Source organism: Diabrotica virgifera, chromosome 7 (genome assembly GCF_917563875.1).
Source record: "Diabrotica virgifera virgifera chromosome 7, PGI_DIABVI_V3a".
NCBI classification, from domain to species: Eukaryota; Metazoa; Arthropoda; class Insecta; order Coleoptera; family Chrysomelidae; genus Diabrotica; species Diabrotica virgifera.
The window spans coordinates 87541279-87569162 of NC_065449.1; the positions used below are offsets into that span (position 1 = coordinate 87541279).

General features: G+C 34.7%; 1 protein-coding gene across 1 annotated transcript in view; it reads right to left on the minus strand.

Moving 5' to 3' along the window:
* The window catches only part of LOC114329648 (ras-related GTP-binding protein C), a 112808-nt gene that overhangs the window by 78743 nt on the left and 6181 nt on the right, over positions 1-27884 (minus strand). Inside the window, exon 3 of the mRNA XM_028278827.2 lies at positions 24981-25158. Coding sequence (XP_028134628.1) covers positions 24981-25158 — 178 coding nt within the window. The remainder of the gene's footprint in view (positions 1-24980; positions 25159-27884) is intronic.

The following is a 27884-nucleotide window of genomic DNA, read 5'->3' on the forward strand; positions in this document are numbered from 1 at the left end:
GATATTTTTATAGTTATTTTAATACATATACAAAAGTATGCTGCGGGGTATGTTGTAACAAAACGTTGGGGCTTGTTGTAACATTTTGCGCTGAATCTTACTAAGCGCAATTGCGCTGAATCTTACTAAATTTATGATCTACAATATAAAAACTTATTATTTAGTTTAGTAATAGTCCAGAACGAGACAACATAAAAGAAAATCAGAAAGGGCAACTCAAAGCCAGGAAGTGAAGTCTACGAGTTAGGTTCAGCGGAAATTTTAGATAATCAATGTAGCATAAAGCAAGCAAGTAAAACAGCACGGACTGTGTCATGTACCTTTATAAAATCATCATTCTCTTTGCCTTATCCCTATGCGGGGTCGGCTTCCCTAATTGCATTTCTCCATGCAATTATATCTTGTCATATCATGTATCTTTATAACGATATAGAAAAAAAGAAAAACATTAAGAGTCTACAAGTGGGCTGTACTAAACCAGGGATAGTTTTTACAGCCGAAGAAGAAAGTAAAATGGCTTCGTATATTCTGAAGTGCACCGAAGTATATTTTGGACTAATTCCCATGAAGATGCGAAAACTGCCTTAACAATATGCTGTGAAACTCAGTGCTACGCAACTTCCTGCTTCTTGGTATCAAAATTATACAGTTGGTCCAGATTTAGTCCAAAATTTTATGCGTAGAAATCTACATTTATATTTAAGAACACCAGAAGCCACCTTATTAAGTCGAGCAACATCTTTCAACAGGACCAACGTTGGTATTTTCTTCGAAATATTCCAAAAAATTCGAATTTTCGTAATGTTACAATCTGCCCCAATAGATGTTACAACTAGCCCCAAGCGCGGGGTAAGTTGTAACAATGCACTTTTTTGGTAAAATGCTAGTTGATTAAAAAATAAGTCTTCTTAACTTTTCTTCAGTTCAATTTTATTCAGAAAGAGTTAAACTAACGTTTAGTGTTTAATTCGTGATAATTGGGAAAATAGCTGTCAAGATATATTTGATTTTATGAAAATTGTTACAACTAGCCCCCTGCTCCCCTACTTTGGTGAAGAAAGACGGCTTTGCAATTTTGTGTGACCACTCTCAATTATACCATCTTTTTTTTATTACATATTTTAATTTACAATCTGCTTCATCGAAGCTATAAGTAAATAATTTGAATGTTAAATACATGAGGGAGAAGCTGCCCTGTGGCAACCCTCCTATTATAATTTTTACACTAGATCATAATATATTTATTTAATTTATTAAATCTGTTGGCCATAGTTTCTTCACTCGTCTTGCGAATTCGGGAGTGTTTAGCAGTCTTGCTTCATCATTTGGATGACTTCTCAGTCCATCAAGGTAGCTCTTTGTGATCCTTTGAATTTCTTCCTCTACCAAAGGTGTAGCTGAGTCCTAGTGTAGGGTTTTATTGCTTACATACCAGGGTGCGTTGAATATCATCCTCAATATTTTGATTGGACTCTTTGTATTATCTTGATATTTGATGGCTTTGAGCAACCCCGTAGTTGAACACCATAGGTCCTAATTGGTTTTATCATAGTTTTATACAGGAGCGGTTTATTTTCAATATTAAGTTTTGACTTTCGACCAATAAGCCAGCTCATTTGTCATATTTTGATGTTGATCTGGGTTTTCTTGACTTGAATGTGCGGCTTCCATGTTAATCTTTTGTCAAGGGTTAGTCCCAAATATTTGACTTGTGTGCTGACTGGTAATTGTGTAGTTATTATTGGACATATATCCCTTCGGTTTGTAAATGTAACTTGGGTTGACTTCGTTTCATTTACTTTCACCTTCCATTTGTTGAGCCATGTTCTCAATTGCTGAAGATGGTTTTGCAGTTGTGCAGACGCGGTAATGGGGTCCTCATTGACAGCGATTATGGTGGTGTCATCAGCGAATGTTGAGATTTGGGTTGTTTCAGCGGTTGGGATATCTGCGGTAAATAATAGGTAAAGGAGAGGACCCAGGGCGCTACCCTGCCGTACGCCTGATTTAATGGGAAAATATGTGGAAGATGCTGTGTTATATTTTACTTGGAAGTAACGATCTTCAATGTAGGATTTTATAATTAGGTAGTAGGGGGTTGGAAGAATACTTTTGAGTTTGTATGAGTCCAGTATGCCATACTCTATCAAATGCCTTTTCTACATCTAAGAATGCCGCTGTGCAATATTTTTTTCCTCATTAGCAGTAAGGATTTTTGTTATAATTCTATGAGTCTGTTGTGTTGTGGAGTGTCTCTCTCTAAAACCAAACTGGTGTGTGGGTATTTCTACATCTAGATTAATGTCCTTCTTCAGTCTATCGAGTAGTAGTCTTTCGAAGATTTTGAGACATTGTCGGCAACAAGCTGATTGATCGATAGGATGATGGAATTTGGAGGTCTAAACGGTTTGTGAATCATTATTTGCGCAAATTTCCATGTGATTGGGAAATATGTCAGTCTGAGTGCACTATTGTATATTGTAGTTAGAATGACCAATGCTCTTCTCGGAAGATGTTTCAGTATTAATCCTGTTATTAGGTCATATCCAGGTGCTTTGTGGTTATTGCATTTTTCTATTTCTAGTTTAACTATCCAGGAAGTCTCTTATCAAGTTTCCATCGTCATTATTCTCTGCTTGGTGTTCTTTAAAAATACTAGCTAAGTATTCTGCAAATGTTGAAGCTTTTTCTTGGTCTGATCTATTAGTATTATTAGTATCTTATAATACTATTGTGCGCAGCAGAAGTCAAATAAAGTTCAGGATCTTGAATTTAAAATGTATTTTAATAATTTATAAACTAGACAATCTAATGACAATTATTGAAGTTCATGTTTGATGCCTTTGCTTTTTAAAAACTTGTTCATACGAGCATTGCAGTACTCGCCACCATTGTCTTCTTCACGTTTACCTTTTTGCCATTTTTTGTCTTGCAAGAGTTTGGTCTTAACAAAATCAGCTGTAATGTCAACATTTGAATTTTCCAGAGCCATTACCATTGGGTCATATGCTTCTGAGAGACCCTCTCAGCACCCAAAAATTCATCATCGATCGGTTTTCCAATGGAAGATAGTTGCTGAGATAAGTCCATCGCTTCGTTTACGTAATCTTCCATTGTACTAAAATTGGATAGTTTAATTGAACATAAATTTCGTAGTAAACGAAGTCGACGATGAAGACCTTTATCCTCAAATGCTTTTTCAAGTGCAAGCCATGTCTCTACAGCTGTATTAGTAGTGTCCCACTACTAATAGGTTATGGGCCGCTCCAGTTAGAAGAATATTTTGCAGCAAGAAAATTTTGCACTCTCGGCGCAGAAATTTAAAAAAGTACCACATTGTTGGGGTTGCGGATCCAAAGGACATTACAAAAATCAATGTACTAAGAAGAAAATGGAAAAATCGCCCGAAAGAAGTAAATCTCAAAGCAAAAGTAACAAAAAAGGTGGTACAACATGTTTCGCTGCATTTGGTATCAACATGAAAGACGATGTATGGTACGTTGACAGCGGTGCATCTTCACACATGACCGGAAAATACGAAATTTTAACAGATATTACCAACAAAAATTCTGGTCAAGAGATTGTGGTGTGCAAACGACTCCAGGCTTACAGTAAAAGGAACTGGTAATGCTACAGTTACACTAAGAGAAAGTCAAGAAGAAAAATTGATACAAAACGTTAGGTATGTACCAAACCTATCGGTAAATCTCTTATCAGTGAACGCCTTAGTAAGCAATGGCTGGTCTGTTATATTTGACATCAACGGATGCAGACTTTTTCACAATCAAAAGATAGCAGTGAAGAAGAGACCTGAAGCCACAGCAACAAATCTCGATGGATTGTATAAACTTAATACAATGGCTAAAGAAAAAGTTAACATTGCTAAACCTCAAAATTCACAGATGTTATGGCATAAAAGATTGGGTCATTTAAACCATTTTAGCATGGATCTATTAAAAAATGGTATGGCAACTGGTATACACTATGAAAAACAAGAAACACCTGAGCTTTGCGAAAGCTGTATTAAGGCAAAGCATGCCAGAAAACCATTTCCTAAAAATCCAAACAAAGAAGTTGCTAAAAATAAACTCGATTTGGTTCATTCAGATCTGGCTGGACCTATGGAGGTTCCATCATGATCTTCCCCAAGTACCATCATCTTTCTTAATTGGCGGGTTGTGTTCTGTAGGTCTCTTTAAGTGTTTTGTTGCCTTCCATATTGAGTGATCTTCTTTAGACAAGGTACTAATGTAGTGTTCAAATGTGGCATTGCGTGCATCATTTAGCGCTGTTCTTAATTGTCTGGTTAGTCGATTAAATTCGTGTTTATCATTAATATTGTGGCTTCTTTGCCATCTACCTCTTGCTCTTCATTTTTCGACTATTAGTTGTCTAATATAATTTGGAGTGGTATTTGTGTTTTCTTCCTTTGGAGTTGATGGTGTAGCTCGATATGCAGCTTGCTGAATTTGGCAGGTGAAGTGGTTTATAGCTTTATCTATGTCATCTTTTTCTTTTAGTCTGATTCCAAGATTTATATTTATGTCAAGCTGGTACTTGAATTCACACCAATTAGTTTTAGGGGAAGTCAACTTGGGTATTTCAGGTCGTTTGATTATGCAATTATACCATCTAGAGAACAAAAAGTACCAAATCGATGGCTTAACTTGCAAATCGGCTAACTCCATTTAGTTAACTCCAATCGGTTAACTTCCATATAACTTTTTGTAAGCAATATCCTAGTTATAACATAATATGTTGATGATGGAGTTGTCCATTTTTAACGTAACTATTTACTATGTGAATTGAGGAGTTACCCAATATACCAATTCTGTGATTTTAAGAAGTTTTTTTGTGTTCCTGTAAAGTTTTAGAAAACGGAGTTAGCCGCTGTGCAAGTTAAGCCATCGAAATATATGATATATGGGGACTTAATATGATTCATCGATGGATCTAAAACTGCCCATGACACTGGATCAGGTTTCTTGGGGCACATATGTAACTATAATAAATCTTACAGCCTAAGTCAACATACAACTGTGTTCCAGGCCGAGGTTTTTGTTTTGGTGGCCTGCATTGATGAAATAATTTATGAAGACCCTAAAGCTAAGAGAATCAACATTTACGCAGATAGCCAAGCGGCTATTCTGGTAGTAAAGAACCCACTCACGAAATCAAAACTGGTGAGAAACTGCAAAGATCTCCTCAACAACCTGTCAAAAGGCAATAAAGTGTCTTTAATGGTGCCCTGTCATGAAGGGGTGCCTGGGAACGAACGAGCACATATGTTGACAAAACAAGGCTCAAGAGAAACCTTTGTAGGCCCGTTATTAGGGTGGGCCGAAAAAATGTTTTCTGTAAAATAACAACACCTGAGGTCAAAAAAGTTTCGTTGTACTAAAACACAAATTTTAAGCCCAAAATGAGTAGCTAAAAATATTTTTCTCCACTGCCACAAGCTCAGCCACAGGCTCTATATTTTTTAATATAAAAAGGCATTGTGGCAGTAAAAAAAATAAATTTTTTTAAACGCGGATGTTTATATCTTTTTATATATTAACTAATTTTTGAAACATCAGAGTTATTTATTTTGTCCCAAAAAAATAATCTCCAAAAAAGTTGAAATAAAATCTGTATTTTTAGTCGGCAATACAATCATGGCAAGTTCATGTATACCTCGTAAAATAACGTATATGTACTTTATTTCAGTATTTCGTCACTAAATAATAAATAGACAAAAATTAATTTAGAAACCTACTTCAAAAAATGTGGCGAAATGCCCAAATAAGTAGGTATACGTTAGCATAAAGAAAGAAGAGCAAGAGAAAAGAAAAGAATTGGGGTTCAGAACGATATTATTCCGTTATTTCTTCTTGGTCTTTACTTGATGGACGGAAAGACAACACTTTAGTATTCCAGGAAAATGCAATAGTCTAAGAGCTGGGAGCGGATTTTGTGCGTGATAAGTAATATGGAAAAACTATACGGGGATATGTTGAACTAGTTGTGTACATGACTTTCACCAACGGCCGGAAACCAGAGTTGGGGCCGAGGGTAGTTATAAGGGGTCAAAGTCGCGGTTTTTATTATTTTTTTTATGACGCTCATGATCGAGATAGTTCACCAAAATTTGGAAATAAGTAGGTCATGACGTACCTAAGTAAAATCTCTAGGGGCTCAACGCTGCGTGGCCGACAAAGGGGTGGGGGTAGGGGTGAATATAAAAAATATAAGGGGTTTTTTGCGACGTTCGTGATTGAGATAGTGCACCAAAATTTGGGTATAAGTAGACCATGACATAAAGAATTAAAATCCCCAGAGCCGGAAACCAGAGTGGGGAAGGAAGGTAGTTATAAGGGGTCAAAGTTCCGTTTCTTATTATTTTTTTTGTGACGCTCATGATTGAGATAGAGCGTCAAAATTTGGGAATAAGTAGGTCATGACGTAACTAAGTAAAATCTTCAGGAGTGGAACGCTGCGTGGCGGAAAAAGGGGTGGGGCAGGGGTGAATATAAAAAAATATAAGGGGTTTTTTGCGACGTTTGTGATTGAGATAGTGCACCAAAATTTGGGAATAAGTAGACCATGACATAACTAAGTATTATCCCCAGAGGCGGAAACCACAGTGGCGGACGAGGGTAGTTATAAGGGGTAAAAGTCGCGGTTTTTATTATTTTTTTTTGTGGCGCTCATGATGGAGATAGTGCACCAAAATTTGGGAGTAAGTAGGTTATGACGTAACTAAGTAAAATGTTCAGGGGCGGAACGCTGCTTGGGGTACAAAGGGGTGGTAGGCAGGGGTGAGTGTAAAAATATATGGGGTTTTTTTTGCCGTCCGTGATCGAGATAGTGCACCAAAATTTGGGAATAAGTAGATCATGACATTACTAAGTAAAATATCCAGGGGCGGAACGCTGCGTGGGGGACAAATGTTGTGCCGGGTCACAAAAAGAAATAATACACACTGCGACTTTGACCCCTTAAAATTACCCTCATCCCCAACTCTGGTTTCCGGCTCTGGGGATTTTACTTAGCTAAGTCATGGTCTATTTATTCCCAAATTTTGGTGCACTATCTCAGTCTAGCACGTCGCAGAAAACCCCTTATATTTTTTATATTCACACCTACCCCCAACCCTTTATCGGCCACGCAGCGTTCCACCCCTGGAGATTCTACTTAGTTACCTCACGACCTACTTATTCCCAAATTTTGGTGCACTATCTCGATCATGAGCGTCACAAAAAAAAATAATAAAAACGGCGAATTTGACCCCTTATAACTACCCTCATGCCCAACTCTGGTTTCCGGCTCTGAGGATTTTACTTAGCTATGTCATGGTCTACTTATTCCCAAATTTTGGTGCACTCTCTCAATCACGAACGTCGCAGAAAAACCCCTTATATTTTTTGTATTCACCCCTGCCCCACCCCTTTGTCGGCCACGCAGCGTGCCACCCCTGTAGATTTTAGTTAGTTACGTCATGACCTACTTATTCCCAAATTTTGGTGCACTCTCTCGATCATGAGCGCCACAAAAAAAAATAATAAAAACGTCGAATTTGACCCCTTATAACTACCCTCATCCCCAACTCTGGTTTCCGGCTCTGGGGATTTTACTTAGTAATGTCATCGTCTACTTATTCCCAAATTTTGGTCCACTATCTCAATCACGAACGTCGCAAAAAACCCTTTATATTTTTTATATTCACCCCTACCCCCACCCCTTTGTCGGCCACGCAGCGTTCCGCCCCTAGAGATTTTACTTAGTTACGTCATGACCTACTTATTCCCAAATTTTGGTGCACTATCTCGATCATGAGCGTCATAAAAAAAATAATAAAATCCGCGACTTTGACCCCTTATAACTACCCTCGGCCCCAACTCTGGTTTCCGGTCGTTGGTGAAAGTCATGTACACAACTAATTCAACACATCCCCGTATAGTTTTTCCATATTACTTATCACGCACAAAATCCGCTTCTATCTCTCCGACTACAAGTAAAACTGTGGTGAAAGAGCATAATAATATCACAATGTTAGAAGAACCTGGTTCTAAGTATCTGGGTCACATTTGTCCTGCGTCTGGCACTGTTATGAATATAGTACCTAAATGGAATCTTGCGAGTTTTAAAAAAATGTAATTTGGACCTCAATAGCTTAGAGGTCGTCGGCTGTAACGGCACTGTCACAAACATAGCGTTTAAAGGAGGCATTCGAGTATTACGTTATTGAAGAATAAAATTGGAAGGCCCCTGCATTGGTTTGTCTGTCAGCTGCACGGGTCTCTTGGAAAACGCCTGCAAGCTTGTAAAGCTTTTTCTTGAGCTTCATTTCAAAAATAGAATCATCAGTTGGCGAATTCCACAGCGACGATCTTAGTACAGAGCTAAAATACCTGTACGATATTTGTCAAGTTAAACGTGGTGTTTGTTGAGAAAAACTTTCTACATTTTCGTTGGCTTACCACTGCTTCCCGTAACATTCAGTTATATGTAGCAACCGGAAACCCCTCAAAAATTTACAAAAACCAAGCCATTTTGTAATAATAGTGTATGCGACCATGTACTTTTTAATGTTGTTCTGAAGCTATTTCCTTGTGGCATTTTTATAATTACGTATTTTTTATGGGAAATAAGCCACAATTTTACTAAAAAATGAATTTATTAACGTTTCGAAGCCCAAATCGGGTTTCGTTGTCAAAATACAAAATACTATTAAAATAAAACAAACATGTTGTTGCTAAGTAAAAAAATTCTTCTAATAATTTATTTAATCTGACTCATTTATATTGGCAATTTAGACGTATATTATACATTTTAAAGTAGAAGACTTTAAAATGATATCGCCAATATTTATGAGTTGCGTTCCTGGGACGACTTTACTAAAAGATAGTTCATTCGATTACATGAAATCAATCCCAACTCAAGAATATCCGTCGCAAAAAAAAATCATAGCATGTGATCTGTCTTTAAAAAGACAACCAAATGCAACGATGACAGTAAAATTCTCGCGTTAGAGATTCCATAGTAAATCACGAGGGAAAACCAGGAAAAAACCTCGTGATACTATCCCGGCATCGTAAGTATTTGGTCTTACATTTAATCTACCTTCAAAAAACTAATACCAAATTCTGACTTTAATATGTTTAAATTATAAATAATATTAATATTACATAGATATATAATAAGTAATACTAAAATATAAAATTTGTACTAACTCGATATGTTATTGACTTACTAATCGTGGTATTTTCTTTCTATTGACTTCCTCTTTCAGTATGGGTAACCACATCCTACTACATTCTACCGAGGAATTTGCGACACAATTGGTTTCATTTAGCATAATTAGAGCCGCTTCTTTGATTTTTCTCTTTTTACTATCTGATTCTTTCAGGACTATACTTGAATCTCTCCACTGAACTCTATGTTCATTATCCCATGCGTGTTGACATATCTGAGATCTATCAAATTCTCTGTTTTTAATATAAGACTGATGTTCACTTATTCTAACGTTTAATGGTCTTGAGGTTTCACCTAAATAAAATTGTTCGCATTCACAAGGTATTCTATAAATGCAATTCTTTGTTCTTTCTTGTTCATTGTTAGGTTTAGTTTTAGATAGAATAGATCTCAATGTGTTTGTTGTTTTGAATGTTGTTGAAATGTTGAATTTATTTCCTATCGTTTTAAGTTTCTCGGATAGTCCTTTTATATATGGTATTGTTATTTTCCTCGTATTATTTCTTGTGAATGTTGTAGGATCCCGTTCTAAGTTGTTCTGTTCCATTCGATCTAATCTTGTCAATTCCTTATTTATAAACGATAAAGGATAATCATTTTTTAATAAAACAGATGTTAACAATTGTTTTTCTTCTAAAAATGAATTTTCGTTAGAACAAGTAATTTTGGCTCTATCATATAAGGATTTAATGATTCCCTTTTTAACGTTGATGTTGTGATTTGATTTGTAATTGAGATATCTGTTGGTATGTGTTGGTTTTCTATACACTTGAGTCTCATATCCAGTATCCTTCTTTGAGACTAAAACATCGAGGAAAGGCAAAGTGTTATTGTATTCCTTTTCCATTGTAAATTTTATTGTTTCTTCTTGATCGTTTATAATATTCAGGAATGTATCCAACAATTCTGATCTATGAGGCCATATTGAAAACACATCATCTACATATCTCCACCATACTGTGGGTTTTAAATTTTGTTTAGAAATGATATTAGTTTCGAAATCCTCCATAAATATATTAGCCAATAATGGAGATAAAGGAGAGCCCATTGCTAGACCAAAATTTTGTTTATAGAATTCATTATTTAGTTGAAAATAGGTATTATTAGTACATAATGTCAATAACTCCATTATAGCTGATACATTTAGTTTTGTCCTAGTTGTCAATGTATTATCATTTTCTAACTTCATTTTAATTATGTTTAAAGTTTTATCTAATGGCACATTTGTAAATAAACTGTTTATGTCAAAACTTACTAAAATATTATTTGGATTAAATTCAATATTTGTTAATTTGTTTAAAAAATGTTGTGTATTTTTTATAAATGTGTCATTATTATTTGCAAATGGTTTTATAATATTTAATAAAAATTTTGAGAGCTCACTACAAGGAGAATTGATGGTACTACAAATGGGTCTAAGTGGAATATTCGCTTTATGAATTTTCGGTACTCCATAAAAATGTGGTGTCTTACTGTAATGAGGTGTCATTAATTTTCTTTGATAATACGTTAGATCATTTTTAAATTTGAATAAAGTTTTATAAATTTTGTTTTCCAGTGTCTTCGTTGGATCCTTCGTTAATTTGGTATAAGGTCCATTTGTAATTAGATCTGTAATTTTGTCCTCATATTGTATTTTATCCATTATTACAGTTGCATTTCCTTTATCTGCTGGTAGGATTGTTATGGAGTCATCATTTTTTAAAGTTTTTAAAGCTTTCATTTCCTCTTTGCTGATGTTCTGTTCAATTTTATTAGATTTTTCCAATTCAAGTTTACATAGTACCCTATATTGTTCTTTTTCATGATTTGGTAAACACTGGGATATTTTTTCCACTGAGCTAATTATGTCTAATTTTGGAATAGATGGATGAGTAACAGCATAGTTTAAACCTTTTGACAATACTAAATTTTCAGTTGCATTTAAATTTCTATTTGATAGATTGACAACTGTCAATCAATCAATAACGAAACGTTAATAAATTCATTTTTTAGTAAAATTGTGGCTTATTTCCCATAAAAAATACGTAATTGTACTTTTTAAGGCTCAACCGTCATGAATTTATGGACCAAGACATCTATTCAAGACAATAAGACTGCAACTTTTTACTACCAGAATTAAAGCATTTAGGCCCGCTTGCTCATTCGGAGTTCAACTCAGGTTCAGCGCCATAACCGAGTTCAAGGCATGAAGTGCATTGTACAGTGGTACGCACTTCATGCCTTGAACTCGGTAATGGCGCTGAACTTGAGTTGAACTCCGAATCAGTAAACGGGCCTAGGTCAGTGGCGTAGCTGACAGGCCCGCAAGACGGGGGGCCCCGACGTTAAGAGGGGCCCCTGAAAGCTTAACATTTCTATTTTCTTTATATTGGGGACTAAAACATATTTTCCTAATAAGCATCGAAATAGGGAATTTGGAAGCAAGATGCAATTTAGCGTTTCGTGGGCTTGTTGGTAGCTTAGATGAAAAGGAATCCCAAAAAGGTAATTTTTAAAGTTATACTTATTTGGGCGCGATTGAGAGTAAAATTTCATAATTCTGCGCGCATGCGCACACAGACAGTATGGTATAAACGTTATACGGGATCTGATTGGGTGTTAAAATCATCTGTCAATAATTGTTCAATATGGAGATTTTGGATAAACAAATTAATGTTGTGTATATTAGTTTTTATTGTTGTGATGGCAAAGAAAAATGCAAGTTTATAATATTGTAGTTACTTTTTAAATAGTTTTTGAAAGCGACAGGTACGTAATAATTGTAAATGTTTCAGTATCCTAATAATAAATTTCATAGGTAGGACCTACCTATTTGGAAAATTTAAAAAGAAACTACTAAAATAGTATGTAATGCTTTGATTTACATAATTTGATTACCATCAAAATTTCTATCAATATTCACCTAATATGTTGTTTTCTTACTCTATGTTTTGTTGTATTCTAATATTTCTTTAAATTCTAAATAATTTCAATTCAAAATCAAAATAATTTGGTTAAATTCAGAACCGTCAAAAGTTTAATCCGTTTAGTTAGTTGATCTTCGCACATGATGACACATGGTCTCCGTGGGTAAAAGTTTAAGGTGAATGAATTTCAATACTAACTGCGCTGATAAGCGGGTTCGAACCCCAATGGAAACTTTTATTTTTTTTATATTTTGAAGTTATACTTATTTACGATCGGGGGTGAAATTTTATAATTCCCTGGCGCATGCGCAGACACACAGGGTCAGGGACAGGGACAGGGGCAGACGCGTTGCTAATCTTTCAAATTATGTATGTATCAGCGCAAAAAAGTCATTAAAAGATTATATTAGTGTTATTAATCTTCTTCTTCTTCTTCCTTCTTTTATGTAGGCTTTAAAGCCTGTTTGTTCTTCAATATTAGCCTCCTAAATTGTTTAAGTTATCGCACCATCTTTTTCTTGGTCTGCCAATACTTCTTCGTCCATTTGGTGACTTATCTCGTGCTATTCGTAATATCCTATCCTCTGCCATTCTACTAATGTGTTCGTTCCACTCCTGTTTCCGTTTTGTCACCCATCCATTTATGTCTTCTACATTGCATGATCATCTTATGTTTTCGTTTCTCTCCCTATCCAACAGACTTTTTCCGGATATTCGTCGGAGTATTTTCATATCTGTTGTTTCTAGTAGTCGTCTCGTTTGAGATGTGTCAGGTCTTGTCTCCGCCGTGTATGTCAATATAGGTCTAATTGCTGCTTTATAGATTCTTAGTAAATGTTCTTAGTATAGTGTTCTTATAGTCCATGTGGTGACACCGCTCCCGTCTGAAAAAATTTCTGATTCGGTTTCTTTGTGGATTCCTATTCAAAAATGTCCCCTTTAAACAAATCTGAGGGTGCTGAGCGGAATTTTTGGGCAGAAATTGTTTAAACAATATTTTTAAACTAATACAAAAGATCACCTTTTTTGGCCCGAAGAATATTTTTTTAGGTTTTTTGGGTCACTCTAAACAATAAAGGTATCTTGTGATTTTTCTCTTGATAGTTTTCGAGTTATAGGCGATTTAAAATCTGAAAAATGCGAAAAACGCATTTTCAAGGCTTAAAAATTCACATTTAAATTAGTATTTTTGAGGTTGCCAAGTACTTGAATTGTAGTTTAAACATTCATTTTCAAGATTCTGCAGACTGATCGGGTCTAACTTCAATTTACACCGTTGTTATTTAATTGTTAATTATGCGTGTCCATCCATTTTTTTGCCGGTGCGCCGCGCACTTTTCCAAAAATCTCCGATTTTCCTCCGAAATAGTATATTAAGTATGGAGAACGGTAAGGGTTTTATACCGATCGACGACAATTGTTTGGAGGAGGAGCGGAGCGACGACTCCAATTATTGTCTGAGATCGGTTACCCTTAACGTTCGACATGCTTATAACGTTTTTTGCACGATTGATACCATTATAAATTATAAAATTAAACATTTTCGTCATATTGACTAGTTTCATTCATTTTATCAAGATAGATACTTTGGTTGTTAAGTAGTAACTAGGGTGCATAACAACAATGGAGAATTGAGTTTTTATTTAGTTGTCAATAATTTTAAGTATATAAAACTTCGTCCATTACAAGTAAAATCAAATCATTTGTTCTTAAGATACGCCAAAGGAAAATGTTGTGCTCAAGTAATAGGGAAAGGGACAATCGGGGGCTGGCCTTCTCAAATTGCCAAATTCTTAAATTTGCCTAATCCCGAGAACTATACTGGCCATTCGTTCAGGAGGACATCAGCAACGCTTTTGGCTAATAAAGGTGTTGATGTCCTCGGATTAAAGCGTCATGGAGGTTGGCGTTCATCGACAGTGGCAGAAAGCTATGTAGAAGATTCTCTTCAAAATAAAATAGATTTTGCCGAAAAAATATTGTGCAATACTAGTAATACTACTAATGTATGCGATTCTGCAGGAGTTTCTGTTAGAAGTGAAACCACAGCCCAAACAAGTGGGATTTCATTAAATAATTTAACAAATTGTACCATGTTTCAATATTAATAAATAATTCGTTAGTTTTCTTTATTCTTTCAAAAAATAAATTAAAATTAAGAGATTTTTTAACTCGACGGTAAGTGAATTATTTACCGTCGAGTTGGAGTACTTACCGTCGAGTTGGATTACTTACCGTCGAGTTGCTAGTAAATGTCACCTACTGACGTAAAATCTGTCACGGTAAACAGTCAAAAATGATCAGTCGTGCAAAATATATATTTTTTAGATTTTCCGTGACATTCTAAATAAAATAGGTTTCTTGTCATTTTTCTCAAAAGTTAATAGTTTTAAAGTTATATTATTTATTTATTCTGCTCAACAGGCCTGGGTGTGAAAAACACAATTACATTTTTTTACTATACATATCTCCAATATACAATATTAATTTGTCTATTAAAAAATACATCATATAAATATATACATATAAATATAGCTCTCATTTTACAAAATTCGTGGCACATTCTTCTGTTACAATTTCTCTTGCGCTCTTCTTACTACTCCTCTCGATTCTCCTCTGTATAATACCTTATTTCTCCAGTTATCTATTTTTATTTCTCGTAAATCTGCTTGGACGCAGTCAAACCATCTTTTACGGGGTCTTCCTTTCCTTTTTTCCCTACTGGTTTCCTGTTCAATATCATCCTGGCCATTCTATGGTTTTCCAATCTTTGCACATGTCCCAGCCATCTTATTCTATGCGCCTTTATTATTGCGGTGATTTTTGGTTCCGTATACAGCTCTTCCAACTCTTTATTTGTTCTTCTTCTCCATCCCATTTGTGTATTTATGACTCCGTAAATTTAAAGTTATAAGCGATTTAAAATCCGAAAATGCGCTTTAAATCGCTTATAACTTTAAAACTATTACCTTTTGAGAAAAATGACAAGAAACCTATTTTATTTAGAATGTCCCGAAAAATCTAAAAAATATATTTTTCGGAGGAAAATAGGAGATTTTTGGGAAATAATGCGCGCCGCACCGGCAAAAAAATCGGATGAACACGCAATTAAAAAATAACAACGGTGTAAATTTAAGTTAGACCCGATCAGTCTGCAGAATCTTGAAAACGAATGTTTAAACTACAATTCAAGTACATACTTGGCAACCTCAAAAATACTAATTTAAATACATATGAGTTTTTAAGCCTTGAAACTATCAATTTTTGAGAAAGATCACAAGATACCTTTCTTGTTTAGAATGACCCAAGAAACCTAAAAATATATTCTTTGGGTCAAAAAAAAAGTTGATCTTTTGTATTTGTTTAAAAATATTGTTTAAACAATTTCTGCCCAAAAATTCCGCCAGGCACCCTTCAGATTTGTTTAAAGGAGATATTTTTGAATCGGAATCCACAAAGAAACCGAATCAGAATTTTTTTCAGACGGTAGCGGTCTCACCACATGGACTAGCAGGAATGCACTGGTCAAATAACGTTTGACCCAGAAGACATCTAAAACTACCAATAAGAAAACTGTTGGCCTTCGTTGAGGCCACAGAACTTATTAGAGTTTATTGGCAAAAGCAGGGTATGGTACAAAGGCCTTATGACCAAGTACCAGAGACTAACGAGTCTAGCCTGATCCTAGAAGAAGAAGAGAAAAGATACTAAAAACCCTGTCATAAGAGGATGTACTTTTTGGAAATGAATCTGAATCTATATCCAAAAGTTTAAATCTAGGCACCCAGAATGTAGAAGAAATAGCTTTGAGATTGTCCGAACTGCCCAAAGAAAACGAAAGATGAACAAGATTGGTTGTGATAACTCGAGGTGTAGATCCAGTTGTATAATATGCATTTGAAGGCCGGATTAAAATCATTTCCGGTAGTGAAATTATCAGAAGAAAAAATTGTAGATACCAACGGAGCTGGTGATGCTTTTGTCGGTCGATTTTTAGCTCAGTTCATTTTAAACAAAAGTTTAGATGTTCGTGTTAAATGTGGTATTTGGGCGGCCTCAGAAATAATACAACGAAATGGTTGCAGTTTCGAAAGAAAATCAAATTTTAATGAAGCTATTTAAAGTCTAGATAAATAAATTATCATCACTATAGATCATTTTTGACATTTCAATACCAAACCCAAATTAATTACTGGCATGATTGTTTTAACCTAGACTTTTCTATTTAAATAATTTTGCAAAAACTTTACCTAGACGTGTTTATCATTCAAATTTATATATATTTAAATAAATTTACAAAAACCGTCAATAACGATATTTAGAAATGAGCAATAAATAAACATAAATACAACCAAGGTACAGAAATGGTTATCAACACAAACTATTAGGGCCGGTTGTTCGAAGGCTAATCAACAATGATCATTATCAAATATTTAATTACTGTCACCAACTGTCAATGTCAACTTTTATTGGGTTGCTGAAATCATAATTATTGATTACAATTATGAAATTACTTAATCAATTATGTTAATAATTGTTATGTTAATTGATTAACTTATCTCATAATTATAATCAATTATGTTTTCAGCAACCCAATAAAAGTTGACATTGACAGTTGGTGACAGTAATTAAATATTTTATAGTGATCATTGTTGATTAGCGTTCGAACAACCGGCCCTAAATGTATCAAAGTAAGTACAACCTATTAAATAACAAGGTTCTAAAACTGCTTTCTTGTGGCATGTCTAATTGAGGTTATCAGCTCAAAAGTGGTGTAACCCCAGAGTACTTAGGAGATAATAAGGAATAAAAATTTGGTTATACTGATTGTTAATGTAATTTATTTTGTTAATAGTTTTGTTTTTAATTTATAAAAAAACTTTAGAATCTACAATAGTTGTGTACTATTATGCATATATTAGGATTGTTCTAGCAAACAGTCAAACTAGTCAGAAACCGTCAGCAAACAGTTGGTCAGTGAGAAAACATAATAGAGTCACCAGTGCTATCCCCTCTACTCGCGCTGGTCGACTATTCGCTGATGGTTTTAAACCGTTTGAAACTGATGCTAGAACAAACCTATTGTATTGTTATAATCGGTTCGCTAAACTCAGACACAACTGGCTAGTTATTTTAGTAAGTAATTTTGCCAATTCAGTGAAATTGGCAAAAAAATAAATACTAAATAGTTAGTAATTTTGCCAATTTTGGCAAAATTGGCAAAAAACAAAAACAATACCTACTAAAATATCTAGCCAGTTGTGTCTGAGTTTAGCGAACCGACTTTAAACCCTATGAATCCCATCTTTATTAGGAAACAATGGAAATAGTACATAGGTAGGGTAATTCTTCATCTGTCTCATCATAATACACTTCATTCCGGACTCTGTTGGAACTATTGAGGCTATTATAGAAAGTATGGTGAACTGGCGGGATAAACTGTAAAATTCAATAAGCTGTTTTTTTCACCCATTGTAGGTTTTTACAAAGCATCTAGTTGTGTAAAGGTATGAATATGTCCTAGGCAATCGGCGAAACACGTCATTCCGTGAAAAGCCTAGTCATTACACGCATTGCTGGCAAAACGCTGTATTACAATCATTATTACTTTGTTTGCCTGAAATTATGCGCCATTTCAGGGACTGCCGTATACGGTTTAGGCAAACGGTGATACCGCCCGAATGAGTGAACGTTACAGCGTCTGACGGAATTTGTACTCAAAAAACCCATTTGCAACCTGGCGGGTCAAGTGTCCCGAACATGGTATATTTTTGCCTTATTTCCCTTATACATAGGGTTACCATACGTCCGGATTTCGTCCGGATTTGAAAGACATGTCCGGATTGGCGTCCGGATATGAGAAATGTCCGGATTTTTCTCTTTACTAAAAAAAAATTTAAAAAAACATATTTAACAAATTACTCGAAGATCTCAAAGATGCAAATTTTATTACGGTTACAATTGATAGTTCAAACAGAAACGAAATCAAACTGACTCCGGTATGTGTTCGTTATTTTAAGCAAAATGAAGGTGTCAACGTGAAACTTTTATTTTTTTGATGAACTTCCGGGTGAAACATCTGATCTTTTAGTAGAACATGTTTTAAACTGTATTAAAAAGTACTCTATTGATTCAAAAGTAGTTTGCCTTTGTGCTGATAATACTAATACTAACTTTGGGGGTGTCAAAAAGCAAGGGCAAGGATATGTTTTTTTCCTTGGACTACCCCTGTCCCGATTTGGCCTAATAAATTATGGTAACCCTACTTATACACCAAAACCGCATCCAACTTTTGCGCTGATAGCCTCAATTTAAGTATCATGTTTTTATGGGATTAAAACACAATTATTCGTGCAATGAAAATTATATTTTTAATTAACTAATATTTGACGTTTCAATTTCCACTCCGGAAATCGTCCTCAAAAAAGATTTTTTTTTATTCTTTGAAGATGTATGTATAACCTAGTTTTATTAGGTTATGTACGTATTTTCAAAAATTTACATATTTGGACTGAATCTCGTAAATCACAGCACGTGTGTGGTTGAAAAAAATTATAAGGGTGGTGCTATTACTCTAGCTTAGGGGTATCCAATTCTGACTATTTTTGTGTGTTATTTTGCGATAATTTGTTCGTGTGTAATCTGTATCGTAGATGTGATTGTGTAGCTTTAGTTTTTTTAAGTTTTGTACTGTTCTTACGATGTCAGTTGGACCAGTATAAAAACAAAATTCGACACCGATTGTCGGCACCGTTTGTAAAACATAGGCGGCGCAATAGAAATTAATTAGTAAACTTTTATTTTTAAATTATGGTTCAATATTTGTTAAACAGTAATAATGTTGTTAATTGTTCACATTTCTTTATGAAATTGACACCAAAGATAATTAAAAATACATAATACAAATGAAATTTAACGTGCTTATTAATTTGAGAACTAAAGAAATAAGACTACACTTTGAATATACACATAAAATACATGAAAACGAACAATTCCTCTTCCAGTCGAATTGTCTAATTCATGACTAATGAAGAGATCACTTTTACTACTGTATAGTATTTTTACTACAAAAGCGATATTACGTAGGTCAAAATTTTTGACGTAAGAGAACTGTCAAAACATTAGAATGTGACTCTTCATTATATCCATGTTTATAATAAACATGGCAATAATGAAAATTCACATTCTAATGTTTTGACAGTTCTCTTACGTCAAAAATTTTGACCTACGTAATATCGCTTTTGTAGTAAAAATACTATACATAGGACATATTTTTGACAAGTTGAAATATATCACTATCCGTGTGTTCAGAACTTGATTCGACACTTGTCGTGTTTATAACTACCACACCAATATTGGAAAAGAAGTGAAAGGCGCAATTTACACAACAGTTATCAGACCAATAATGACATAAATACGCGGCAGAAACACGACTTGATACAGAAAGGACAGAAAGAATGCTAGAAACAGCAGAGATGAAAATACTTTGAAAAATCGATGGGATATGGGAAGAGGTAGAAGTGCAGATATACGACAGATATGCAAGGTGGACAACATCAATAACTGGGTAAAAAGCAGAAGAGTATAATGGAACAACTACATGAGCCAAATGACAAAAAACAAAGTAGTAAGGATGGCGAGAGACGGTTCCTCAATAGGAAGACGATCAGTTAGGTATGTATCCCGCGTATGAAAAAAAAAGTTGATTAATAGTAAGCTGAAAATTTGTTAATAGCTTAAACGGTGTCTAGTCGGATAAACTGTGATATATGAGAACACTGTAACAGGGGCAGTTTTAATTGTGGTTAAAAATTTGGAACGGTCAGACTTAAACTCTCCGAACAGAGATTAAACTCTCATGCAAAAATCAGACTGCTATTTATCAGCTGTCATAATTCCTGTCATTTGACATATTCTACATGTTCCACTCATTAAAACGCCCATTTGGTGATAAATAGTAGGCTGATTTTTGCATGAGAGTTTAATCTCTGTTCGGAGAGTTTAAGTCTGTTCTGTCGGACAAAATACATGTGCCGTTTTCGTGGTCTGGCCGTTCCAAATTTTTAACCTGTTCCACAATTAAAACTTCCCCTATTCCAGTGTTCCCATATATCAAAGTTTCTCCAACTACACACCCTTAAGCTATTAAAAATTTTTCAGCTTGCTATTAATCAACTTTTTTTTCACACGCGGGATCCAAAACTAAGTGGGAAGACCACGAAAACGATGGAATGACAACTTACTGGAGCCACATTGAAAAACAGACAGTCATGTCTACACAAGAAGAAGAAGGAAAATAAGAAGAAGGCATTAATATTGGTGACAAAGCAAGATAATATTTTTATTTTACTTGAACATGAGCTACACAATTTTTCCAAATGTCACTTTTGACTTGTAAGTATATATATTGTATTAAAACAGAAAATAGTGAAGAATTACCAAGAATGATGGAAGCACTAGATAGTGAATCGACAAAGATGGGACTGAACATCGCTTACAGTAAAACAAAAGCCATGACCAATCAACAACGAGAACCAATAATTACAGTGGCACAAACAAGAATAAAGCAAGTAAAAGAGATATTCTAGGACAAATCACTTTAAATTATTTTAATTTAAAGTGATTTGTCCAGATAAAGGACTTTAAATTAAATAAAAAAAATCAGACCGAATAAATAAAAAAAAAATAATAAGATTGGCCTGGGCATCACTCGGAAAACTGTCTTTTATTCTAAAGAAAAAAAAATACCCCCAATACCTAAAATCAAGAGTCTTCAATCAATGTACACTCCCTCTCCTCATATATGGCTCTTAGACATGGACACATACAAAGGAAAATATGGAAAAAATAAAAATATGAAACATGAAAAATTCCATTAATTACATTATCCAATCAGCGGACTGAGCAAATTGACGTCATTAAATCTCGCATAATATATGGGACATCCTGTATAAACAATATAGTTTCAGTATAATACAATACAATAAAATTTAAAATTGATCATTAAAAGTATATAATACTTACAAATGCAATTTAATGTGCTTATTCATTTTTTAAGTACTAAAGAAATGAGACAAAAAATGTATTATAAAAATAAAATAATTGTAAGTTATGACGACGACACTGTTTATTTAGTGTTTATATTGCTTGCCGCCTTTGAAACATGAGAAGGTATTTTGACCAGATAACGATATGATTTGAGCCTAAGCACTTCCGAACAATTTGACCAATTACTCTTCAGTATTGCCCAATAAGATACGTTAGAAAGTAGTAAGCCACACCCGCGTCCATGTGGACTAATACAAGGAGTGATCAATTTTGAAGCAAGCAAATGTTTATATGGTTTATCTTTATTTCTATGCTCTTCGTAGAATTATTGACCGGACCCCAAAAATGCTTCTGGTCCAACTGACATCGTAAGAACAGTAACAGATTTGTGTTTGTGTATTGTTTGTTGCATATGTATTGTGTATGAGATTGTAGATGACTTGTTCTCTGACTTCCTTTACTATGCTATTGTTGGTATATTCTTGTTATTGACTTCTTTTTGACACATTTTTCTTCGTTACGTAGGATGAAGGCTGCTACTTTGAGTTTTTCATGTCTTGATGATTATTTTTTATTAGTTTCTTTCATGCATCTTTTGATTGTACTCTTTGCTGGTTGTCCCAGGCATGTTTGCGTATCTGGGATTTCTTGAAGTCTTTGTTCTTGATGTACGTTTCATGCTCGTTTGTCCTGACACTTAGTTACAGTTTCCCCCACATAGAAATTATTGCATTCACAGGGAATTTTATAGATGCAGTTTCTGGATCTTTCTGGTCTGTTGTTGAGTTTGCGATGGTTGTAGGTATTATTGCCATCGTTGAGCCCCTTCTTGTGAGTCTCTCTGGAATGCTGGTGGTGTTTTGTTGTTTCTTTTCTTCAATCTTGTAGAAACTGCATCAAATCAGTTAAAACTTATCCAGGTGCTGACATTGGGTCTGATCACAATCCCATAGTAGCTGTAACCCAATTAAAATTTAAAAAGGTGATCAAAAAGAAGTCTCGCAAAAATATCGATACAGCCCAATTACAAGACGAGAAAGTTAAGGAATCAGTTCAAAGACAACTGAACGAAAATTTAATTTGGGAAAATATCGGTGAGAATGTCGATGAGGGCTTAAATAAAATCGTAACAACAGTAAAAGAAATCTGTGTGAGAAATTTACAAGGCAGGTCAAAGCTAAAAAAGCAGGCTTGGATGACAGAAGACATATTGGATTTGATGGAACACCGGCGATTAGCGAAAAACAACGAAACACTTTATAACAGCATACAAAAAGAAATGCGACGTAAAATACGAGAAGCAAAGAGTCAACATCTAGCCAAACAGTGTCACGACATTGAAGAACTTGAAAACAAATATGACACGTTTAACATGTATAACAAAGTGAAAGAAGCGGCTGGTATCTTCAATAAGAAACAAATTGCATTGCTACAAGATGAACATGGTAAAGTAATATTTGAAGTAGAGGACAAACTTAAAGAATGGGAAAATTACGTTATGAACCTATTCGAAGACGATAGGAGTAGTTCACCACCCGATATTACTAACTGCGACGGACCTCTAATAACACGCTCTGAGGTAATAAAAGCCATACAATCATCAAAAGATGGCAGAGCGACTGGTCCTGATGAAATTCCAACTGAAATATACAAGCTTATAAATGATAGCAATGTTTTAGAGGCTATAACTTCGTTTTTCAATACCATTTATACCAGCGGACAACTTCCTAATGGCTGGTCTAATTCACTGTTTATAGCTCTACCTAAGAAGACAACATCAAAAACCTGTGCTGATTATAGAACCATCAGTTTGTTAAACCATTTATTGAAAATTTTTCTGAAGGTAATACATGGTCGTATCTACAATAAATGCGAGGAATACCTGGATGACACACAGTTTGGTTTCCGTAACGGGTTTGGAACGAGAGAGACATTGTTTGGAATGAACGTACTTGCTTAAAGATGTCGAGATATATCTGTAAACATATACTGTTGTTTTATTGACTTCCAAAAGGCATTTGATCGTGATAAGCACTCTATATTGATTGAAGCTCTAAAAGACATAGGCTTGGACGGCAGAGATGTTCGAATAATTGCAAATTTATATTGGAATCAAACAACATCAGTTTAAGTAGATGGTGTGGAATCACAGGCTCTTAATATTAAAAGAGGAGTACGGCAGGGATGCCTCTTGTCACCACTGCTTTTCAACGTTTACTCCGAAAGAATTTTAAGAAAAGCTCTTTCTGAAAAACAAGAAGGAATACTTGTGAACGGTGAAGTCATCAATAATTTGCGATATGCGGACGATACAGTACTCCTAGCTTCTAGTCAAGAAGATCTGCAAACACTACTTGATAGTGTCGTTGAGAGTTGTAGGGAGGCAGGTCTGGATCTGAACATACGGAAAACCAAAATACTCGTAATCAGTAAACAGCAGCATATAAAACCGTCTACATATGTAAATAATGTCAAACTTGAGCAAGTTGATAAAATCGTTTACCTTGGACAGCAACTAAATTGTAACGCAGAAAGTCACGGCGAAATTAGATCTAAGATAGAGCAGGCTAGAGCCGCTTTTAGAAGGATGTCCAAGGTGTTATGTAAGAGAGACCTAAAATTGGCGTTGAGGATCCGCCTACTTCGCTGCTACGTGTTCTCGGTCTTACTTTATGGTGTCGAGTCCTGGACTGTGAATAAAATCGATCTAAATCGCCTTGAGGTTTTCGAAATGTGGTGCTATAGAAGAATTTTAAAAGTATCTTGTGTGAAGAAGATTCGAAACTCCACAATACTAGAACGTCTCAGCAAGACTACTGAGATCATAAAAAGCATCAAGCAGAGAAAGCTGGAGTACTTCGGACATGTAATGAGAGGTCCCAAATATAGGTTGCTACAAAATATGCAAGGAAAAATAGCAAGCAAACGCGGTCCAGGACGAAGAAGAACCTCATGGTTGTAGAACTTGCGAGATTGGTATGGTGTTGATACACTACGTGATTTAGGACCCACTATTTAGGGTGGCAGTGAATAAAATTAGGATAGCTATGATCGTAACCAACGTTCTGAAAGGACATGGTACATGAAGAAGAATAATCTTGTGGAATTCCTTGTTTATAAATGACAATGGGTAATCATTTTTAGTCAAAACCTTTGTTGGCAGGTTTTTTTTCTGAAATGCATTTTCACTGGAGTGAGTGCTTCGGCCTCTATTATAAAGTGATTTGATGATTCCTTGTTTATGTTTACGTTGTGGATGGAGTGGTAATTTACATATCTGTTAGTGTGTTGGTTTTCTGTAGACTTTAGTTGCATATCCTGTGTCTTCTTTTGTAAATAGCACATCCATAAAAAAAGTGAATTATTGTTTTCCTGTTCCATGGAGAATTTGATGGATTCTTCTTTATTTTGATGTCACAACACCATCATGTTAAGAGCACATCATCTACATATCTCCACCATATTGTGGGTTGTTTGTCTTGTTTGTGTACTATGTTGTATGCGAAATCCTCCATGAATATATCAGTTAATATTGGAGATAAGCCGGCCGAAATAATAATTTCTAAAGTAATTGTACATTTTTTTTTCTTTCTATCTGTTATAATCTTACTTCTGTTATTTTATATTTTTCTATAGTGGCTGGGTACACTCTAATTGTATTCATTATTAATTTTATATTGTAACTGAGTCAATGATCATGATGTAGACATTAAACATACATATTATAAAAAATTGTTTTTCTGTTTTTGATATACATATTAAGAAAAAATATTAAAGCTACAGTACCTCCATCATTCAGATCATCTGTTGCTCTTTGATGAATATCCCGCTGAGATTCCATTTTATAATCGTCACCTAAACCATCAACTTTATGGATGAATACTTCAAATTTTATACTGGGATTAATTTTATATGCCTTTGTTACAGTTAGGTTTAGTTTAGTCAAAGCGTCATTGTAGTCATCCTAAAAAATTAAATATTTTTTAATAGCTATAGGTAATAATAGTTGTCTATATAGTGAACATATTAACTTCAGTGGCAACATTCTGTTTAAAATACAATTTAAAAAAAGCAACTCAATAGTAAGGCTCAAATTCCCATTTGCTTACAAATTAATACCGTGTTTTCATCTCTGCGTTGTATTCTACTTTTCATGTGATTTCTTAGGGATCCTACTCAGTTTCTGACTGAGGGTGCAGGAACTAAATAAGGGTGCAGGAACTAAATAAGGGTGCAGCGACTAAATAAGGGTGCACAGTGCTGAGTATATTTCATGAGCACACTTTCTATATTTTCTATGTAGACTTGATGAAAGGGGGACCAATTAACAGAGTAGTATTCAAGACTTGGGCGCCTTATTGAACAGTACGGTAAGTAACGTAAACACAAATTGAGATAGGTCATGACTGTTGCAACAAATAAAACCAAGATTGCGAAAACCAAGTATCTCTGTCCTTGGCTGCTCGCCTCCAGTTATCCACACTCAATATATATTTAGCATTGGCTCTCACTTCCACTATCCACCTCTTCCTCTGCCCAGCGCAATCTTTGTATTTTTGCATAATTTGCTATAGAGGGTTCTTTGTAATATTCGTATAACTCGTGGTTGAACCTTATTCTCCATATACCATTGTCGCAAATGGGTCCCGATATTCCCTTTAATATCTTTCTTTCAAAAGTATATGTTGTTGAAAAAAGTTGTAATTTTAATATAATGGTTTCCAGATGTAAATTTGGTATACAATAAAACACCTAAATCCCCAATTTTGAGTAAAGAATAAATATCTATTAAGTGTTAAATTATTTATATGACCAGAAGAAATTAACATCCTACATGGATTTAAGTTCATATCATTTTGTTTGGTCCATAAGTAGACATTAGTTAAATCATCTTGCAAAAGCTGACTATCGGAATTATTGCATATACAACGAAAATTAATCATAAGGTCATCAGCAAACAATAAGTATGTAGTTATTCTCCTAACAAGTGCAGAAAGTCATACTTTTCCGCACGCGACTGCAGTTTGCCGAACGACGCGAAGCGGGAGTTCGGCAAGCAGTCGAGTGCGGAAAAGAGACTTTCTGCAAGAGTTAGGAACAATATTTTTTCTATGAGTCTTTAAAAAATGATCAAATTTTAATCAATTAATTTAATTAATATGAAAATACATACACAAATTAATTCTTTGACAAGGTTGTCCAAACCAAACTTTCAATATAATTAGTTAGCATGACGACGATCTTGGTTTCCATGACGATGATTCAAAACGACTGTTATTGTCTACCGATTTGACTTTCGAATATTATGTCAAAATAATTTTATTTCATCGAATTGTCGCGTTAATTTCATTAAAACAGGAACACAATAAGATACATTTGAAATAAAATAGTAAATAATATGTAAATATTAGTTTATTGCATGTATTATAATTATTTTAAGGTCATATTAAAATATATAAACGCGTGCGGAAAAGTAAAACGCGTGCGGAAAAGTAAAACTTTCTAAACTAAAACGCGTGCGCGAAAGTAGACATTTTTGCACGCTCGTAGAAAATAGATATTTTCCTAACTAGTGCCGAAAGTGATACTTTCTCGCATGAGACTGCCGTTGACCCGAACGACGCGATAGCGGAGTTCGGGCAGGCGGTCGAGTGCGGGAAAAACTTTCCGCATGAGTTAGACACAATATTTTTTCTATGGCCGTATGTTTGGAAAAAAAGCCACAACAAATAGAGTTAAAACAATTTTTATTTAGGAGTGAAAATACACAAATACATTCTTTGTAAAAGGTTGTCAAAACCAAACTTTCGTAAAACGAAATGAGTGCGGGAAAGTGGCTGTTTTAGCACGGCCGTAGAAAAGAGTTATTTTCCTAACTAGTGCGGAAAGTGATACTTTCACGCACGAGACTGCCACTGACCCGAACGACGCGATAGCGGAGTTCGGGCAAACAGTCGAGTGCGGGGTAGGTACTTTCCGCATGAGTTAGGAACAATGTTTTTTCTAGGGCCGTACGTTTGGAAAAAAGCCACAAAAAATAATTATATCGATTTTTATTTAGAAGAGAAAATACACAAATTAGTTTTTTGACAAGACTGTCAAAACCAAACTTTCAATATAATGGTTTACCACGACGACCATATTGGTTTCCATGACGACGATTCAAAACCAATGTAATTGTCTACTGATCTAACTTTTAAATAATATGTCAGAATAATTTTATTTCATCGAATTATCAGTATTAAATGCACAAGAGCTCTAAAATTATCGAATTTTTCCCGAGTGACTCTATGACAGTTTTAATTTCACGACCCGAAGGGGAGTGAAATTATGTCAAAGTGTCACGAGGGCAAAAATTCGATAATCATTTTAGAGATCGAGTGCAATTTGTTGCGATTATTTCATGAATAAAACTGTTCAAAACCAAAATTTTAATGTAATTTATTTATGTAAGTACAAATTAGTACAATTAAACACATAATTGTTATAAATATTTTACGGTTGAAAGTCATCACTTTTATAATTTTTAAAACATTAATTGTCATTAATGTCACTGAATGTATTTTTTTCGTAGCAACGAAGGGCATCTGACGTAATATACTTGACGACGGGATATTATCAAAAATTATCAGTTTAATTTTTATTTCTGTAGCTTTCTATTGGTCAGGATCTCCTATGAATGAAATAATC